This window comes from Xiphophorus hellerii, chromosome 11 (assembly GCF_003331165.1).
Source record: "Xiphophorus hellerii strain 12219 chromosome 11, Xiphophorus_hellerii-4.1, whole genome shotgun sequence".
Taxonomy (NCBI): Eukaryota; Metazoa; Chordata; class Actinopteri; order Cyprinodontiformes; family Poeciliidae; genus Xiphophorus; species Xiphophorus hellerii.
The window spans coordinates 12,409,381-12,427,331 of NC_045682.1; the positions used below are offsets into that span (position 1 = coordinate 12,409,381).

A 17,951-nucleotide genomic window follows, 5' to 3' on the forward strand; every position below is an offset into this window, starting at 1 on the left:
GTCTGGAGGACTGCACTTGGGCATTCCTGATTTATACCGTCAATGTGGCCCATTGAGGGTGGCCAATATGCTGAAGTGGCCCTTGGTGAAATTGAGTTTGACACCCCTGCTCTAGATTTACCAATCCGTCCATATTCAGTCACTGTGGATCATCTTCCAAAGCATCGATCCTTTAACTGATCCCTTGGCGTCAGGCGCACAAGATGCCGACCCAACATCTCCATGCTGGAGGAATAAAAGCTACTTCCTGATTATAACTATCATTGGTTTTAGCTGTTAATTTGTCAATGCAACGCTCAAAATCTTAAATGTATGCATGGCTTAAGAAAAAGGGACGCAGCTGCTTTGCTACTAATTGTCAACACTGTGACAAGTACATAGCATGAAGGTCAGAAGAAAGTTTTAATGGGAGAGGAAAGTATGTCTGTTATTTAACTTTGACAACCTTAACATGTAGACGTGCTGGAATTAGGCGTGTTTCGGTTCAGTTAAAAAAAAAAATGGCGACCCACACACCAACTCTGACAGATCATCAGTAGCAGGTAAGCTAATCAACCAGCGCTGTGTTAGATTAGCTAATAGCAGCGGTAGCTAATCTGCCACAGCGATCACTTGTTAAATATCAAGCCTAAAAACATAATATGGTAGCGGACTGAATGTTCTATTCTTTGTGTGGGAAAAGTTAAAGAGTGTTTTTTGGTGTTGAACCGTCGCGTTGTTGTCATTGGCAACGAGTCATTGTGTGGCGTAGCTAGCCGACACAGAGCAAGAAAAAAGAAGAAATAAGAGTTCGACTTGTTCTTCAACGTATTTTTTGTGTGTGTTTTTCACTTTTCTGTCATTTAGTTAACTGAATTGTTCTACGCGGATATGGATGGAATGTAAAACAAATCGGGTTTGTTTTTTGGTTTGGTTTTTTTTGCCTTCCAGCGTTGTGAGCATGCGTGAAATTTCCGGATGTAAACAATAACACTCAAGCGCTCTTGATCCATGGAAATGGATCAGGTTTCCAAATTTCATTTGGCAGAACAAGCATATATGTAAGGGTAAGGTTTAAGAACACTATTTTAAAAGTTTCTGATATTTTTGCCATAATCACATCACATCGCTCTTGAGCATCTGAACTGTATTCTAGCAGATAACATCAAGTTGCGTTCAGGCTGAGCTGATTCACAATGCATCACTTTTTGGGTCCATTTCAGCCACTGCAGTGAGCAGAAGACTTTGTCTCTAAATTACAGACATCTAACTGACTTCCAGGCAGCACTTAAAAAAAAAAAAAAAAAGCTGGGTGCTGTAGAAGAACTATGCTACAGCAGCCAGAGAAAAAATTGGGTTTGCACCATGACCTGGAGACATGCAGATGGAGGCTTGAGCATGAGATAAACTGGGAGGATTAAAATACTGGACTTTTCCACAATTTTCTTCTTCTTTTTTTTTTTATTGTAGAAGTAAACGCCTGCAGCTTCTCAGCAGCTCAGCAGTGATTGGGAAGCCCCAGTCAATATGAAACAAGTGTTGCAAAAATTTATCTTCACTCATGAGGGAAATCGTATGACAGCTGGGAAAAAAAGCAGGAAAGACTGGAGCTGATCCGGTCCAATGATGACAGGACTTCCGACAACAAAACAGATGGAAAAACACACCCATCTTACAGCACTTGGAAAAGAACATGTTCGAAGACATTTGGATAAGAAAAAGTTTCACTTTATTTCCGTTTAATGGACAGATATTTACAGACACACACAGTAACTGGTGAAAGAATCTAATTCTTTATACTTGCATGATTCAAATCAGGACATAGAATGATATCCAGAGAAGAGCAAAGTAAATGTATTCATTCTTGTTTTCTAATCCCACTATCTATTCACCCACTTAAAATAAATATATAAAGAGTGCAATAAAACTCTCACAGTGTTTCTTTTATACAGCATCAAAACCTGCTTCCCAAAACCATTTAAGTAAAAATTTTATATAAATACATCTCTGATATGAATTTCTTTCAGGCCTCAAACATAATTTTAGTGACAAAACCTTTGTCATGTAAATAAGAACATAAATGGTTGGCAGCCTATTTGAGGATTTTATTCCGTTAAAGGTCAAACTATGAGCATTTCCTTCTTTTTGTGTCGTTCACTCCAGCAGCTCAATGTAAGTAGAATACACGGACATTCACTTCTATGCAGATGATACAATTATTTATTTATGAGACTCAATCTCGAAAAGAATTGGTAAACTCTCTTTAATATTCATCTAACCTTTTTTTTAAAGGTTTTGAGCAAATTAATCAACCAAAAGACTAAATATGTATTTTCCACACACTTGCGAAGTGCAAAAGCAGTTACTACATAAGACGAGTCTCACCGGGGGAGGGTTACGTTTCCTGGCTTGATAATCACCTATGATGCCCATTTTTTCCCCACATGTTTTGATATAAACAAATCTGATTGCAAGAAGAGTCAGCAGAGGGGATTTTTGTATTTATAACTTTTTTGAAGTTACTGATTTTGGCTAGCGGAATTATTTTAGAGGTGAATATGTAGACTGGTAGGCTACAAATACATTCCACATTGGCATTAATAAAGTTGGAAAATCCTATGAAAACTAAACCAAAGCTGGATTTTTATTTTTATTTTAAAAATCTTATTTTAACCCCCAAAAATGGTTAGTCCAGAGTGACTTATTTCCTTCAGTTGAAAAATGCTGGATTCTGTATAAAGTACTGCTATGTATTTCAGCTAAAAAGGCAAAGACTCAACCTGGCAGAGAAAAGTTGATCAACAATTTTTGCATTTTCTTTTTCTAATTCTTTCTTTTTGTTTTCTTTCTACTAATTTTTATCAGTTAGAAGAAAAGTAACATATATGTTAATGTTTATTATCGAAGTACTCATGTTTCTGTTCAAACTTAATTCCAGTGTAATAAATAACTCCCATTGTTTGGAAATATTGTTTTTCATTGTTATACAGAATTAACCCAAACTGCCTTTCCAGAACAAATTCAACTTAGAGTCATTACCGTCACTTAACATTTTATACAATTTAAAAAAAACCAGCTTGAACAAAACAGTATCACTGCTTTAATTTTTCTTTTTTTATATATATATTTATTCATGTTTGGGGTTTTTTCAGTGCTTTATCAGTACTTTTATATCTAATATTTTTTTGCCATTTATCTGTTTGTTAGAAGAGATACTGTATCTCATTGAGCAAAAAGGCACATTGCTGGTTGAATAAAGTAAAGCAGTGTACACAAACACATCACGTTTGACCTTTTGCCTACAAGAGCCTCTTTTCAGCAAAGCTCTGGTTTCAGTTCTGACGCTGAAAACCGAGGAATCAAGACTGCTCTGTTTTGTTCTTCCTCTCTCAGATTTAGAGAATTAGGCTGTAAAAGCCCCATTTTGGGGTTCTAGTGAGAACCAGCTGTTAAATCAGTCGTTCATCTTCGTTGGATGTTGTTTCGGTTCGGTCGCTACCCAATATAAATTAGTTTGATAATTATTTCTTCTTGATTCTACCAGAGCTTAGTTCTCATTGATATTTTAATTATTTTTAGTTGAAGTGAATTTCCAATCCTGAGGAATAAATATAAATCTCATTATTTTTTCTATTGATATAAAATGTAGCTCGCTGAGTTGAGCAAGTATTCATCCTTCTGGCTTGTTTTGACAGATTGTAAGACAATAATACTGGTTAAATGGGCCCAGCATCACTGGAGTAAAATATTTCCTTCCTGTTTTTAGTGTTTTAGTATTCCTAAAAAAAAAGACACCACTAATGAGGAGATGAATATAACCAGCTAGGCATGATAAGGAGTTGATGAACCCTGTTTCCTGCTTTCTTGAGACAAACATTCAGACGTTCTCACAGTTAATTAACTTCAGCAACAACGGAGCGTTTCATGAGTCTCATCTCTGAGTATGCAGTCTCTCTGTGTTTCTTGTTTGTTTGTTTGTCTGGACGCTGACTCTCAGCTGAGTTCCTCATACATGCGTGGCCTCCCGTTTCTTCTTTTGCCTCCTGCGCCTACACAGCAGAACGACCAGCAGAATCAGCAGCAGGAGGCCCAACGCCCCGCCGATGAGGCCTGCTGCCAGGGGCAGGCTGTTGCTAGCCGGCGTGTACTCCATACAGGACCAACCGCTTTCCCCCGCGTCGTTTATAGCTGCCACACAGACCTCCGCTTTGTGGTCGATCTGGTTCAACGTTGTGCTCCTTTGGTCCTCCTTCACTATCTGCTTCTCCCCACCTTTCATCGTCACAACATAAGATGTGACGTATGAAGGTGGCGCACACCAGCGAACCACTACTGCCGAGCCGTTCCAGGACACTGAGCTCAGAGTGGGACTTTCTGGATGCTGGTCGGGCAACGAGATACCCGGGCACAAGCAGCCGAAAGAGGCAGCGAGGTCCTCACAGGGGGTCTGGTTCTCATTGCAGGGGTGGTAGTCGCACCGCTGGAATGTTCTAGCATCTGTAGTCATAGCAGGAGTGGATACATCCTCATATATGCTGTAGTCGTCTGTGGGAAAGACGGGACCTCTGGGAGGCACTCCTGTGCCTGCAGCGGACAGCGGACAGAAATCCCTGATGGAAAGCAGGCACATGATCACGAGCGGGAAGGGATGGTTCCTCATGGCAGGCGATGAGCTGGAAATAATATTAAAAAAAACAATAAAATCCATCAGCAGAGTTGGCTAGTAATGTGCAATATGTAGTACTTTGAGGAGTACTATTACTACGCTGTACTTTTTACTTTTACTTGAGCAATTTTATTACCAAGTATCGCTACTCTTGAGTAATATTTCTGGATGCTCTATCCACTGTGAGTCACTTCACTGAATGACTAACAAGCTTGTTTTAACCAAAATGCACACGCACACCCCCACACACACACACGCCCACCCCCACACACGCCCACACACACACGCACACCTGCAGCTTTTGTTGAAGTTTCATAAGCGTTATTTTGAAAGAAACTGATTTGGATCAATGTTTCTCTTGTCTCATTTTGTAATTATGTTATTTCTATGAATTCTTATAGTTTTGGTTTTTAAAATAATCAAAATGTCCACATAACATTATATTTTGGTCTGTCTGATCAGATAAGCTGCTTTTTGTATATGAAATCAACTTTATCAGCTACTTTGGGTTTACAGCTATGTATTGAGTGTCTTGGAAAAGACAAAATTTCAATCCTGCACTGTTTTATCACCTGAAATCATGGATCACGACAAAAAACTTGTGTCATGTTGTGGATATCAGTGACATAACATTATTAAAATCCAGATTAAATACTTCGAGGTTTATCCTTGAAATGTGACAGAATGTGAATAAGTGAAACGGGCACCAGTGCTGTACTTTCTGCAACTTAGGTTTTGTTTATCTTGAATGAAAGAACCTGACAGAGAACAAACTGTTCTCTTACTGTTCACTAATTCATCATATTTTCTAGATTATATGACATTCAACTGAACAACTGTAGCAAATTAAACCAATAATTTAACACAGGCTCGTATTATTCAACCAAATCCCAGCTGGAAGCACAAGCTATTTCACAAAGTAAAACCACGCCGCTTTGGCAAAAGCAGAAATCAAAACGAGGACACTTAATTAGCAAACTTCGTCACATGTTCCCTTGGTGATTTATAGAGTTGTTTACAGAACACTTTGAAATAATCCTCATTTGTAAAGACTTGGGGGTGCTTCAGACTAAATCAGCATTCCACGCGGTATTTCACAACTGACCCCAAATGCCTGCACGCCCCGGCAGCGAGCACAGTCTGGTCAGCTGGATCTGATTACAGGAAAAAGTTTACACAAAGCGTGTACCTAAAACATGATCTGAGATGGGCTTTAGTGGAGAAATTACGTTCCAGGTTATTATGAACGTCCTCTTATTTAACTCTTCTGAATACCAGCTCACTGTCTGTTTTTGTTGCAGATTAAAGCCATTCACTCATCCAAAGTATTCCATCCGTGCAAACCAGAAGAAGAAGAAGAAGACATGAACTTACCTGTTGCTTCAGATTGCAGCGTTGATCAGAATGTGAGTTGAGCTTCTCTGTGTGCTGCGCCTCACTTGCTCCCTCTCCTCCTCTCGCTGCCCTCTTTATGTTTCCCTCCTGCCCAACAATCACCTCCTTCTTTCTGCCTGCCTCCCCCCCTTTCACCTCCTCATTCCCGATCCTGCGACTGCAGCTCCGCCTTCCCTGCCTGCTAAACACATTTGCTTTGTCACTGAGTGACGTGCATGCTTGGTAGTGATTAAACCACAAAGCGATGTTAGTCAGATCATCCGCTATTGCAACCAGGTTAGGTGACCCACAGAAAATCTGCTAGCATTCTTTAACCGTCTGCACATTATTCAGAGCGTGTCTCCTTTCTTAATGAGCTTTTGTTCTCCTTTTTTGGAGAGGATGATTGAATGGATTCTGAGGAATCCCCACACCAGGGCCTTGATTCATTGAGGCAAGCAAGGGAGAGGTTTTCCACCTGAATGGACGTAAAGGAAAAGAATGACCTGCAAAGTTGAAAAAAAAAGTCTATTTAACAGTATTTTATTAAATGACTAGAAATCAGCCTTTATAGACTCATAATTCATTTATTTAAAAAAAATCTGTTCCTACAGGTGGATAATCTGTAACCTTCTTACAGTGTGCTATGTTCAGATAAATAAGGGGTGTCAAGCTCATTTTCATTTTGGGCCAAATCACGATTATGAATGCTCTTAAAGGGCCGGTTGTGCCAGAACGTATTAATAAAACCTGTTCACGAACTGCTAAAATATCAATGAATTATTAAAATTAAACTATATTATTGAACATCTTTTATATTTAGAAAATATGATGAATCGTTGAACAGTAAGAGAACAGCTTGTTCTCTGTCAGGCTCTTTCATTCAAGATAAAGAAAACCTAAGGTTACAGAAAGTACAGCATTGATCCCTCCAGGATTTTGTGATTCGTTTTGCGATTTTTTGCAATAAAAATCGAAGTGTTTGTGGTACTAATTTGGAAATATTTGCGATATTTGAGCTTATTTATGACGGTAAATGCAAATTTTATTACTCGCTGTATAGATCGTGGAGTGTAATCTGACATCAGTTAAGGCTGAGGCAGCTGTTAATTACAAGCACAAAAGTTTTTGACAATTTTTGAGAAAAATATGCAATAAACTCCCAACAAAAAGTGCAAAGATTTGTTGATTTTGTGTGAATTTCCACGATAATTCTCAAGAAGGACTGACTGATATAATTTGGAACTAAACAGATAAAAACTGCATTGATTTGATCGATAACATAATATTTAAACACACATCGTCTTTAGTCTAGAATCTATAGGGCCACATAAAAAGCTATGGCTGGCCGGATTTGGCCCACGGGCCTTGAGTTTGACAAATGTGAGATAAATGACGGTTCTTTGAAAGCCTCATTTATCCCCATTTCAGCTGTTTCTTTGCTCTGACTCATAATGAGCAGCATGAATCTGATTTACATGAATGGCTTCTTCTTTTGTATTTCCTATTTTTTAACCCAGAGATGTAATTCGTGACACATCATAGAAATTTCACAAGCAAACAGGAAGTCATAGATAGATAAATTCAATTTCCTTAACACTCAAGAATCAACTTGAAAAAGTAAAAAGTGTTGTAAAAAGCTCTTTATTCCTGTTAAATTTCATGTTACAATCCCAAACCTGTGTGTTTTTGGGTTTATACCAACATGATGATCCATAGCTTAATTTTGTTTTAGCTCCTGTATATCCTCCTATATTTACCAACTCTGGTCTGCTTGTGTCCCTGTATACAAAAAGCAGTCACACTCCATGATACTGCCACCACCATGCTCCTCCATCATTGTGATGGCGTACTCAAACTCAGTTTTGCATCCAACTTTGAGTTACATCTGATTCAAGCACCTTGTTTTCCAGGTTTGCAGAGTTTCCCACATGATTATGGGAAACTACAAACAAAACCTCTTGTGGATTTCTTTTATAAAGGCCAGAATAGTGTCTAATGTCTAATAGTTGTTCTGGTGACAGATTCTCCCACCCGAGTTGTCATGTCCTTTAAACTGCCTCTCTTATAAAAACTGTTCAAACTCTTCTTTATCTCCGGTCTGATTTCCACTGATAAACCTCAGAGGTCTTCGCAGCTATTGTTATACTTAGAGTAAATTACAAACAAATGGAGTTTCTCTATTACTTAGACACAAAATATTGAGTTTTGTTATTGACCAAATACTTATTTTCCACCTTAATTTACAAGTAAATTCTCTAAAACTCCTACGTGAGTCCCTGTATTTTGTTTTCTCATTTTTCTTGTTTTTGAAAACCTGTTAGAAATAAATTAATATTGTCTCTTAAAGCTGAAGTGTACCATGAAAATGACATACCCCTTTCATCTTTCTAAGTAGGAGAACTTGAACTTGCACAATCTGTGTCTGACTAAATACTTTTTTGCCCCGTTATATTATATATAAAAAAAAAAAATCAAAACTTTATTTTATTTTTATTTCAGAATTATGCACCAGTTTCTATTTGGTGTAATATACGTAAAATTCCGGAAAAGTTATTTTGCTGTTTGTAGTTGTAAGAAGTTTGAGGACTGTGCATAATTTCGCAAAACACTGAATATTCCAGGAAGGCAGGAAGTCATGGATTACAAATTAAAATTGTTAGACACTCTGATCAGCTTAAGATGAACGAATGCTTCAGGGTTGTGGAAAATATCAAAACCAGGCGAACTGAAGCATAATTCCTAAGAGAGTAATCATGTATATCTTTAACTCTTCCTGAGAAGACAAAGCAGAACAAGATGTGCTCATGATATAGATTAAAGGTTAAGGGAAAGAAACAGCTACTGGGATGTTTTATTATTATTATTATTATTATTATTTGAAAAATGAATATATGAATCAACTTAAAGTGTCACTGTTTTTCTTGTCACTCTTCTAAAACCAACTTACTTGAATATGTTTTCCCTTATTTACATTATGGTCATGTTTATTAGCTTTTCCTCCTGTATGTCTCTATAGGTGAGCAGAAAGAGAAAGGTGAGTGTTTAAGTGTGGACAGGAGGCATACATTTGCATCCAGGATATGTGTGGGTATGTGTTTATTGTGCAATATGGATTGTGTTTATCCAGTGATTGTGCCTGAGTTTAATACCTTTAAACATTGGCTGCATATGTTGTCCTGAAATCACTCAGCTTACGTTTGCCACAGCTTTTAATGGCGTGAGTCAGATGTGGGTTTGTGAAAACCATTCCTTCCATAATACGCCTATAAAATCCACCAGGAACAAATGTTTATAACCTCGAGGAAAAAAATATAGTTCAAATGGGAGTACTGGCAGTTTAAAGAAAATGGAAATAGGATCAGAGTGGTGGAGGGTATTTCTACGGAAATGACACAAATTACTGTATATATGAGGGACGTGTTGTTGCGCAACGTGTTGCTTCTGTTCACCGCAAACCAGCTACATCAGTTTTCCCCCGCTGAACATCTGGCCGTCTGGGATCGGGAGATTGCTTACTCCATCAGGAATGACTCCGTCAGGAATACTTTATTTTGAGTTCTGAAATGGATGCAGTCCAAAATAGGAACTACAAGGCCCAATCATGGAAAAACCAAAGGGAATTCAGGAGAAATTACACGTTTGACGTAAACCCTGCCAATTTATGCCTTTAAATCTGTGATCAGCATTTGCCTCACATGGTCTAATAAAATCCTTTTGGTGCTTTTATTTATGGGCCAAATGGGAAAAGGCAATTGTTATGAATCGTCCCCCTCGGCAAAAGCTACAAATAAATAATGTTTTTATGACATACAGCCTTCTTCCAGCTAAATACAAAGAATCAAGGCCCTGATTCTTGATAATGATGTAATAAGCTCACTAACGCACTCCAGCTAATGGACATTATGTTCTACTGCTTTGCTTCATAACAAGATTTTGTTTGAAATAAAACAATAACCGAAGGCATAAGATTAAAATACAAGAGAGGGTCGGTATTTTTTTGCTTCCACGGAGCCATTAGTAATATGAAATATGACAACAACAGCAAGATTTCCTAACACTGATTATGAAATCCTCAAAAGAGCCTCCACAAAAGGCTTTGTAAAAACGTTGCATCATCTCTAGATATACAACAGTGCCACGGAAAAGTATTTTGTAAAGTGTCTGATTTTACCTTCTGAACTGCTGTAACCTGTCATTGCAAAGACACTACAACACGTTGAAAGCAGTTCTAGTGCCCTGCTGTCGTTGCAGATTTATTGGTTGTAAATCCGTGATGCAAATCTCCAATTTTACCACATGCCAAAGATGTTCTACTAGATTGACATCTGGCATCTGTGGAGGCCATCGAAGTGCAGCGAACTCATCGTCCTGTTCAAGAAACCAGCTTGAGCTTTGTGGTGTATTGTCCTTCTGAAAGGAATAGACAAGGTCAGCAGAAATGTTGAGGTAGGCGGCAGAGTTTCATGCTCAATTGGTCACCCACACCATTACGCCACCATTGATTCAAGCTGGATGAATCCAAGCATTCCTGTTTTTTATGCCAAATTCAGATTCTACCATCTGAATGTTGCAGCTGAAACTGACACATCAGACCAGGCGATGTTGCCCAGTCTGTTTTCTGTGTGACTGACAGCCTCAGTTTCCTGCTGTCAGCTGACAGGAGTGACGCTTAGGGCGATCTTCTGCTGTCCGTTTTGTTCCCAGAGATGGTAGTCTGCATACCTTTTTATTACAAGTCACCATTTGAGCCGAGTTATCTGTTCTCCTTTTACTTCTGAAAGTTATTTTGTTCACACAGCTGCTGCGCTCTGATTGTTTTCTCTTCTTTGGAACATTTTCCCTAAGATGGCAGAACATCTACAGTTTCTGGAATAATGGCAGCAGCCCATCCGGCATCAGTAACCATGCATTCAGACACTTTATCCCACATAGAGAATTAGTGTACACATGTACAACAAATAAAAACAACAAAAATAATTTTTGAGAACACAATTTCTTTAAATAAATAAATAGATAGATAAAAAATTAAGATTTCACTTGATGTTGGACCATGGTTTATATTGGGGTTTTTGTGTTTATTCTGGGTTAAAATGATAAAAATACATCAGAGTTTTTAATGTTTTTTATGTTGTCTTGTCATTTATGTAAGAAACTTTATTCTTGGACGGAAAAACATTCGTAATGTAGTTTTTTTAGACGAAACAAGGACATTGCTGTGAGTTTAATTGCAGCTGAGGCTTTTATTATAAAGACTCTGTATTTGAGTGGAGGCCTAGGACGCCACCTACAGGACAGTGTAGACATAACATCTCATTTTGTTTCCTCTTTTTCATTATTTTATTATACATGTCCTATGGTGTGCAGAGTCCTGTAGGAAAATATTGCTGTAAACCATACTTATGAGCTAAAAATGCTACGAACATTTCCAGAGAGCATTTTTTAGTTCCTAATGTCTCATATAAATAATTAAAAGGTTGTTTTTGCTGAATAGCTGTTTGGGGAGTTTATTCCTAAATTAGGAAGTTATTCCTAAACAGGTGAGTGTTTGTGTGTGAGTAGAAAAAATAGGTTCGCACCATAATGTCACCACTAATGTTTCCTCCTGACTTGAAGCGGTAGCTGCGCCTTTAAGACTTCACTCAGGGACCAAACTCACAAGCTCAACCTTTTGTTTCGTCATAAAGACGCGACAGGCCTCTGAGTGCAAATCTGGAAATGGGCGAGTCGTCGTGGAGGGCCGCAGTATTTAAAGTATCCGAAGAATAAAAGATGGGTTTCATTGCCGCCTGGAGGGCCTGATTCCCAGGTTTCTGTCGCCTCGCAGCTCCCACCGCCTCACCGCGTCCTTGTTTGTCTGCAGGCGGATGTTGAGGAGCGGAGTGTCGCATCTTCTGTTTTTTTTTCTCTGCCGCGTCTGGCTCACAGCTCGGTAAACAGATGTAACCAGATCAATTCATGCCCTCACACCTTTCAGCTACAAGATCCTGCGCAGTTTAAAGCCTTCAGAACATCAGAACAGCGGATAAATCGCAGCCAATGACGTCCCGGAGGACAGAGTACGCAGCTAGCCTGGACACCTCTGCATCCAGCGCGGGGAGCCGCAAGCAGAGCATCATCAACATCCCCGACAGGATGGAGCCCTGCTACGACCGCAAAGCGGACACCAAGGGCGGGTACGGAGCTCCTCAGGGCGGCGGCGTGACGGTAACCTCGCTGAAATCCCGCCTGGCCCCGACCATCCAGACCGCCATGTCCGCCGCCGTGGACACGCTGCTGGGAGAGGTGGTGGTCGTGCTGAACGAGACCCAGCAGGAGCTGCTGCACAAGGAGCAGGAGAACCAGAGGCTCAAGGTGCGGCTGGAGGTCTCCGAGAGGGAGCTGAAGACCCTGCAGGAGTGTCTGTGCAGCGCCCAGAAGCTCATAGACCAGCTGCAGGTCTCCTACACGGGCCCCCAGCAGATCGGCCAGTCGGTGTTTGGCCCCTCGCTCTCTTCCATGGCTTCTCTGACCCCAGGCTTGGACCGAGACCACCAGAACCCCAGGAACGTGAACGGAGCAGGCGTGGATCTGGGTCTGGGCGGCTCCGTGGATGAATCTCTTCATGGCTTCGAGCCGAGAGATGAATACAAAATGTGCCAGCTTTCGATCCAGCCAGACGGCTCCGTGACGAACCACACTCTGGACTCGTTTTCCTCCAGCTCCTCTCACATGTGCTCAGACACCAGAGGAGCGGGTAAGTCCACAATCTCTGCCGCATTCATTCATATTTCATGCTTAATAAACAAAACAAATATGGAGGGTATAAAAGTGCATCATCTAAAATGTTAACTTTGCTAGGCCTGTCACGATAACAGATTTTGCTAAACGATAAATTGCCCCAGAAGTTTTTTTGCGATAAACGATAATGTTGTTTTGAGACTATATTCAAGCAATATAATGGTAATGACAGAATAATAATAATAATGCGAGAACACATTCTCAAAGATCAATAAACTTTACATTCTGATTAACTTTTAACACTGGAACTGTAAGACATTTTAAATATCATCCAAAACAAACAAATAAAACAGCAGAAACAACAAATACAGTCTTTGTAAACAAAATTGTCCTTCAAAAAAGGGCTAGTTGGGACCAAAACACCAAACTGAAGACTTTTATCATCCAGTTTTTGGTTGAAAAAGAGAAAAACAATCAATTATACAGATGGAAATTTTTATGTTTGTTTTAATTTGTCACTCGATTAATTGCTTATTGTGACAGGTAATACAAGCGCAAGGTTTTGAGATACAGTTAAACTGCAGCTATTGTATCCTTAGCCGATTTATATTTCAAATTATTTTGATACAACCAAGAAGTTTAGGTCTGATAGGGAATGAGAGAAACCATTTTGAGATTATTGACTAGGAACAAATAATCTGTTTACATTTCTTTTTCAAAATGTCATGTCAAATTATTTGTCTTTATGTATTTCAATAGAAAACCCCTTAGCATTGGAGCAGTTAAACCCTTATGTTATAGCCAGCTTTTTGCATGTTTTCACTGTTATTTTTACTTTATTTTTGATTAAAAGAACCAAGTATTTGAGGTTGGAGGGCCTCTGGATCATTTCCCTAATCATTAGTTCCCTCCACAGATTATCTCTAATTTAAATCTGGACTCTGGTTTGGTCACCTAAACCAGTATTATTACGTTCAGTCAGAAGAAACATGAGGGTTAAATTAGGAGATTACTTTAAACCTAGATTTCCCAAGGGTGTGAATAATCTGGATTTAACTATAATGTTTGGACATAATGTGGCAACCAAAGCAAGCTGAAAATAATTATGTAGTGAAGGAGTTATGAAAACAAATCTCAATGTCTTTAGAAGAAACAGTGACTTTTAAAGACAAGCTTATTGCCCTGTTACCTTTATTTAAAGAAATAATTAGACCATTTCTGCAAACAGAGTTCCTAATGCAATTGCAATACAATTCTTATTTTAACCAAACAAGATGATACAATAAAACCATCGCACACTAAAATTAATTTCACGCCTTGTAGTCATAAGTATTATGGCAACAAAACCTGATTGTGATAATGTTGTGATAAAAACATGATCACAATCTCATTATTTAAAGAAAATTACAGATTGAAGCTGTTACAGTAACACAACAAGCTTGAGTTTTTAAATATAAGCTGCCTTTAAAGCAAAACAGGTCTAAGTTATTTCAATGTATTTACACAATTAGGCTGTTATCCTAACAAGACAAGTTCATTAGATTAGATGTGAGGATTTATTACAAAGCCTCTGTTCATACCTTTTCTTTCTTCTCTGACCTGAAGATGACCGGCAGCCTCAGGGTCCCAGTGGAGGATCCAGATTTGAGATAAAAGAGGAGCAGGGGCCACCGTCAGGTTCTGGTCAGCCCAATAGGAAGGACAGCCAGGTTGGGGACGGAGACGGCTCGTCCCTTAATGTGGGGGACATTGCTTACGGTCAGGTTGGAGGTGAAGGAGGAACTCTGCGTTCTTTCTCCAACCCGCTACGTCACCAAAGACTCATGCGGGAGTGTGGCGGTGCCTTGCAGCAGCAGCAGGGAAGTCTTGATGGACAGAAACCTTTGTCAAGGACTTTTGGAGCAAGCAGAGGTGACACCGTTTCACCAGGCAGAGCCGAGGAGCCTGCGGGGCCGTCGGCTCCCGACACCTCTGGGGAGCCCTCGGCGGACCGGCCTCACCACTGCTTGGAGTGCGGCAAGACCTTCCGTCTGATCTCCAGCCTGAAGAAGCACATCCGCATCCACACGGGCGAGAAGCCGTACCCGTGCACGGTGTGTGGCCGCCGCTTCCGTGAGTCCGGGGCGCTCAAAACGCACCTGCGCATTCACACCGGCGAGAAGCCCTACTCGTGCTCCGAATGCGGCAACTGCTTCCGCCACCTGGACGGTCTGCGCAAGCACCGGCGCACTCACACGGGCGAGAAGCCCTACGTGTGCGCCATCTGCGGGAAGCGCCTGAGTCGCCTGCAGCACCTCAAACACCACCAGCTCATCCACACCGGCGAGAGGCCCTGCTGCTGCCCCTTCTGCAACCGCACCTTCAAGGAGCCCGCGGCGCTGCGCAAGCACGTCCGGACGCACCGCGACGAGGGCGGCCACATGGGCATCGGCCCCAGCGAGGAGACGGACCCAGACGCCATGGACGACATCAATAACCTCCATCCTGCAGCTCCCTCTCCTCAGATGCGGTTCGGGGAATGGGGGGCGGAGGAGGAGGAGGACGGCTCGGTTGCAGACTGTGTTTAGGGATGAGCGGAGAAGTGGTGACTTTTGTTTTTGTTTGTTTGTCTTTGAAATACAAACAAAGCATGACAGATAACACTAACGCATTTCTGTTCCACACTACCACTTTAGCACCCTAAAATTTAATGTTTATGTATTTTATTTTAAAATGTCAATTTTTCCAAAGCCTTCTGTTTGAGTAGTTGAAACAAAGTTGTTGTTTCTACACACAAATACTCTAAAAAATGTTCCTGTTAGCAGAAATGGAACCACCAGATAGGTTCATGGAGGAGACAAAACATTATAAATCAACTTTAGATGTCACCTTTAAAAGTAATCAGCTTTTACAAAACTGCATGTCTTCAACAAAATCAAATTTAGAAATGTTGGAACTGACATGAAGTCACTTCAAGATTCAATTTAAGGTCAAAAGAGAACTCGAGGTCGACTGTGTCATATTTCACCCACATATTTATATTGGTTTTAAGAAAATTCTGAAGTTTCAAATATGCTTATAGGTCAAATGTTTGCCAACACTTATCATGGGCATAACAATAATTATTTTTTGCCTTTTTATCTATTCTCAAAATTTTAAAAAGAATCTTTTTCCTGCTGAAACATCCCACCATTTGTTGATTTAATTATAATCAGGAGGTAGAACTCATTATTAGTACTGGATAATAAATCAATAATATATATTACAATGGGCATGTGATCAAAATCAATAGATAAGTCTGCTAGATGTTAAGTAATTTCACTGCACTGCATTCTGGGGGATGTAGGCAAAGGAAAGGCTTTAACTTCTCAACCTCTCACTGGATATTTGTGGGATACCTAGCAACTCACTCATTCTTTGGTTACCTAGCAACTCACTCATTCTTTGGTTACCTAGCAACTCACTCACTCTTTGGTTACCTTGCAACAAACAGCAGCAGTTTCAAGTTTTGTGCCTCAGAACTGCTTAAAAATACCCCAAAAAACGACAGAGTGAAGGGAAAACACGAGTACAACAGCTTGAAAGAAAGTTATGGATAAAACAGGAAAGGATTTGTTCTAGCGTTTCTATGTTTGAAACAATCACCTCTTTGACTCCTCCACACCATTTGTGTAACTGTGTACAGATATTTGTCTCATTTTACCCTTAAAACCTTTCTCCAGTTTCTCCAGGAACTGTTCCAGGAGTTTCCAGGTCATGGCAGTCTTGAGCTTCTGGAAGATCCCAACCAATCAGTGATGGTTAAAACCTGGACATAATTTGGCGTTTCAGCAGGACAAGGACTCTAAACACATCCAGTCTGGTTTTAGATTGGATTCTTCTGTGTGTGTGTGTCTCTGTGAAACAAATCTTTCTCCAGGCCGTAGGCATCCACCTCAGAGATTTATCCACGTTTTGCTTTTGAATCACTGTTTGGGGTTATTGAACATATCTTAGTATTTAAGGAATATAAACTGAGACAATATGAAAAAGTAAGGATTTAGACAAAAATCCATCTGTAAAATGGATTTTTGTCACCTAATTATTTAAAACAATACAGAAAAACAAACATCAGCACACGCCCATACCCAGTTCGAACCCACTGTTTTAATCATCTTTATAACTCACTCCATGCATTTTTTCAGCTTCTTGCCAATATTCCAACAAAGCCTTTCTGTTCTAGGATTAGTTTCACTGTTATCATCTGGTTCTTCACCTCCTCACACCTCTTCTAAATGTTTCTGTATATAGATGAAATGAGCTTTGTTTGGTTTTAACTGGGTCTCTCTTTGTAGATAAACGTTCTCGTGCAACAATGACGTACAACTGTATCGTGATTTATGATTTTAGGACGTCAAAATGTGATGTAAATACTTGACCTTTGAGCGTTTTCATAAAGGCTGTTGGGGCACTAAGCTTTGAGCTACACGTTGGTGTTATTTGACATATATACCAATATAATCTCCAACTATATATAACGGTATGGTTACTCTCAAAGCCATTAAAACATATTAGATTATGTGTATCCAAGACTTCACATGCTAAAGTGGTTTATGCCCCAGATAATCAATTTTCTTTGACTTTCCAGAAGGACCTCCGCATGTAGGTTAAAGATTGCCATTGCTCTTAAAAAGTCAATGAAATGAGTGAAGTTTTATATGCTTTTGTGGACTACAAAAATAAATAAAATCACTATCAGCTTTTTTAGGTTCTGTAAATGTGATTATGTTAAAGGACTGTGTTTCTACTTATTGTCTTGCTGTGTTTTTTTTGTTTGTTTTTCAAAAATGTTTAAGTATTGATCAATTTAGACGAAAAGAGTGCATCCAAACCTGGAGGCCTAATAATACATCTCTTTTCTCAATTCTGACAAGATGCCTACATATACTTGTTTTTTTTCCCCAACATCTTCAGTTTTCTAAAGGACACAAGTTGAACAATAGTCATTCAATCATATATTTTTTCTCTAATCTCACCGTTAGTCTTCTCTTGGAAAGTTTACAAATGTATCCTTTTCTCTTTTAAAATCTAAAACTCCACTGCGAACCAGACTTCCAGACTTCGCTCTAGATGGTTTCCTGGGTTTTTCTTGAACATCCTAGCCAGTTTCCTTTCTTAGAAAATTTGAATCAGAAGGTTGGAAGTTGGAACCAACTGGATATTCTTGCAAGAATATGATCCCGAGTGTCATGGC

At 39.7% G+C, this 17,951-nt stretch overlaps 2 protein-coding genes across 2 annotated transcripts; one reads left to right on the forward strand and one right to left on the reverse strand.

Moving 5' to 3' along the window:
- Positions 1 to 1,691: 1,691 nt before the first annotated feature.
- On the reverse strand, positions 1,692 to 6,154 carry LOC116728670 (leucine-rich repeat neuronal protein 4). The gene is made up of 2 exons (XM_032576944.1): positions 6,020 to 6,154; positions 1,692 to 4,652 (listed from the first exon to the last, which is right to left on the reverse strand). The coding sequence occupies exon 2, from the start codon at positions 4,637 to 4,639 to the stop codon at positions 3,986 to 3,988; it is 654 nt and encodes a 217-aa protein (XP_032432835.1). The 5' UTR covers positions 4,640 to 4,652; positions 6,020 to 6,154; the 3' UTR covers positions 1,692 to 3,985.
- A 4,977-nt stretch (positions 6,155 to 11,131) lies between these two features.
- LOC116728658 (histone-lysine N-methyltransferase PRDM9) lies at positions 11,132 to 17,504 on the forward strand. The gene is made up of 3 exons (XM_032576933.1): positions 11,132 to 12,755; positions 14,345 to 15,323; positions 16,441 to 17,504. The coding sequence occupies exons 1-2, from the start codon at positions 12,059 to 12,061 to the stop codon at positions 15,304 to 15,306; spliced, it is 1,659 nt and encodes a 552-aa protein (XP_032432824.1). The 5' UTR covers positions 11,132 to 12,058; the 3' UTR covers positions 15,307 to 15,323; positions 16,441 to 17,504.
- The last annotated feature ends 447 nt before the right edge of the window (positions 17,505 to 17,951 follow it).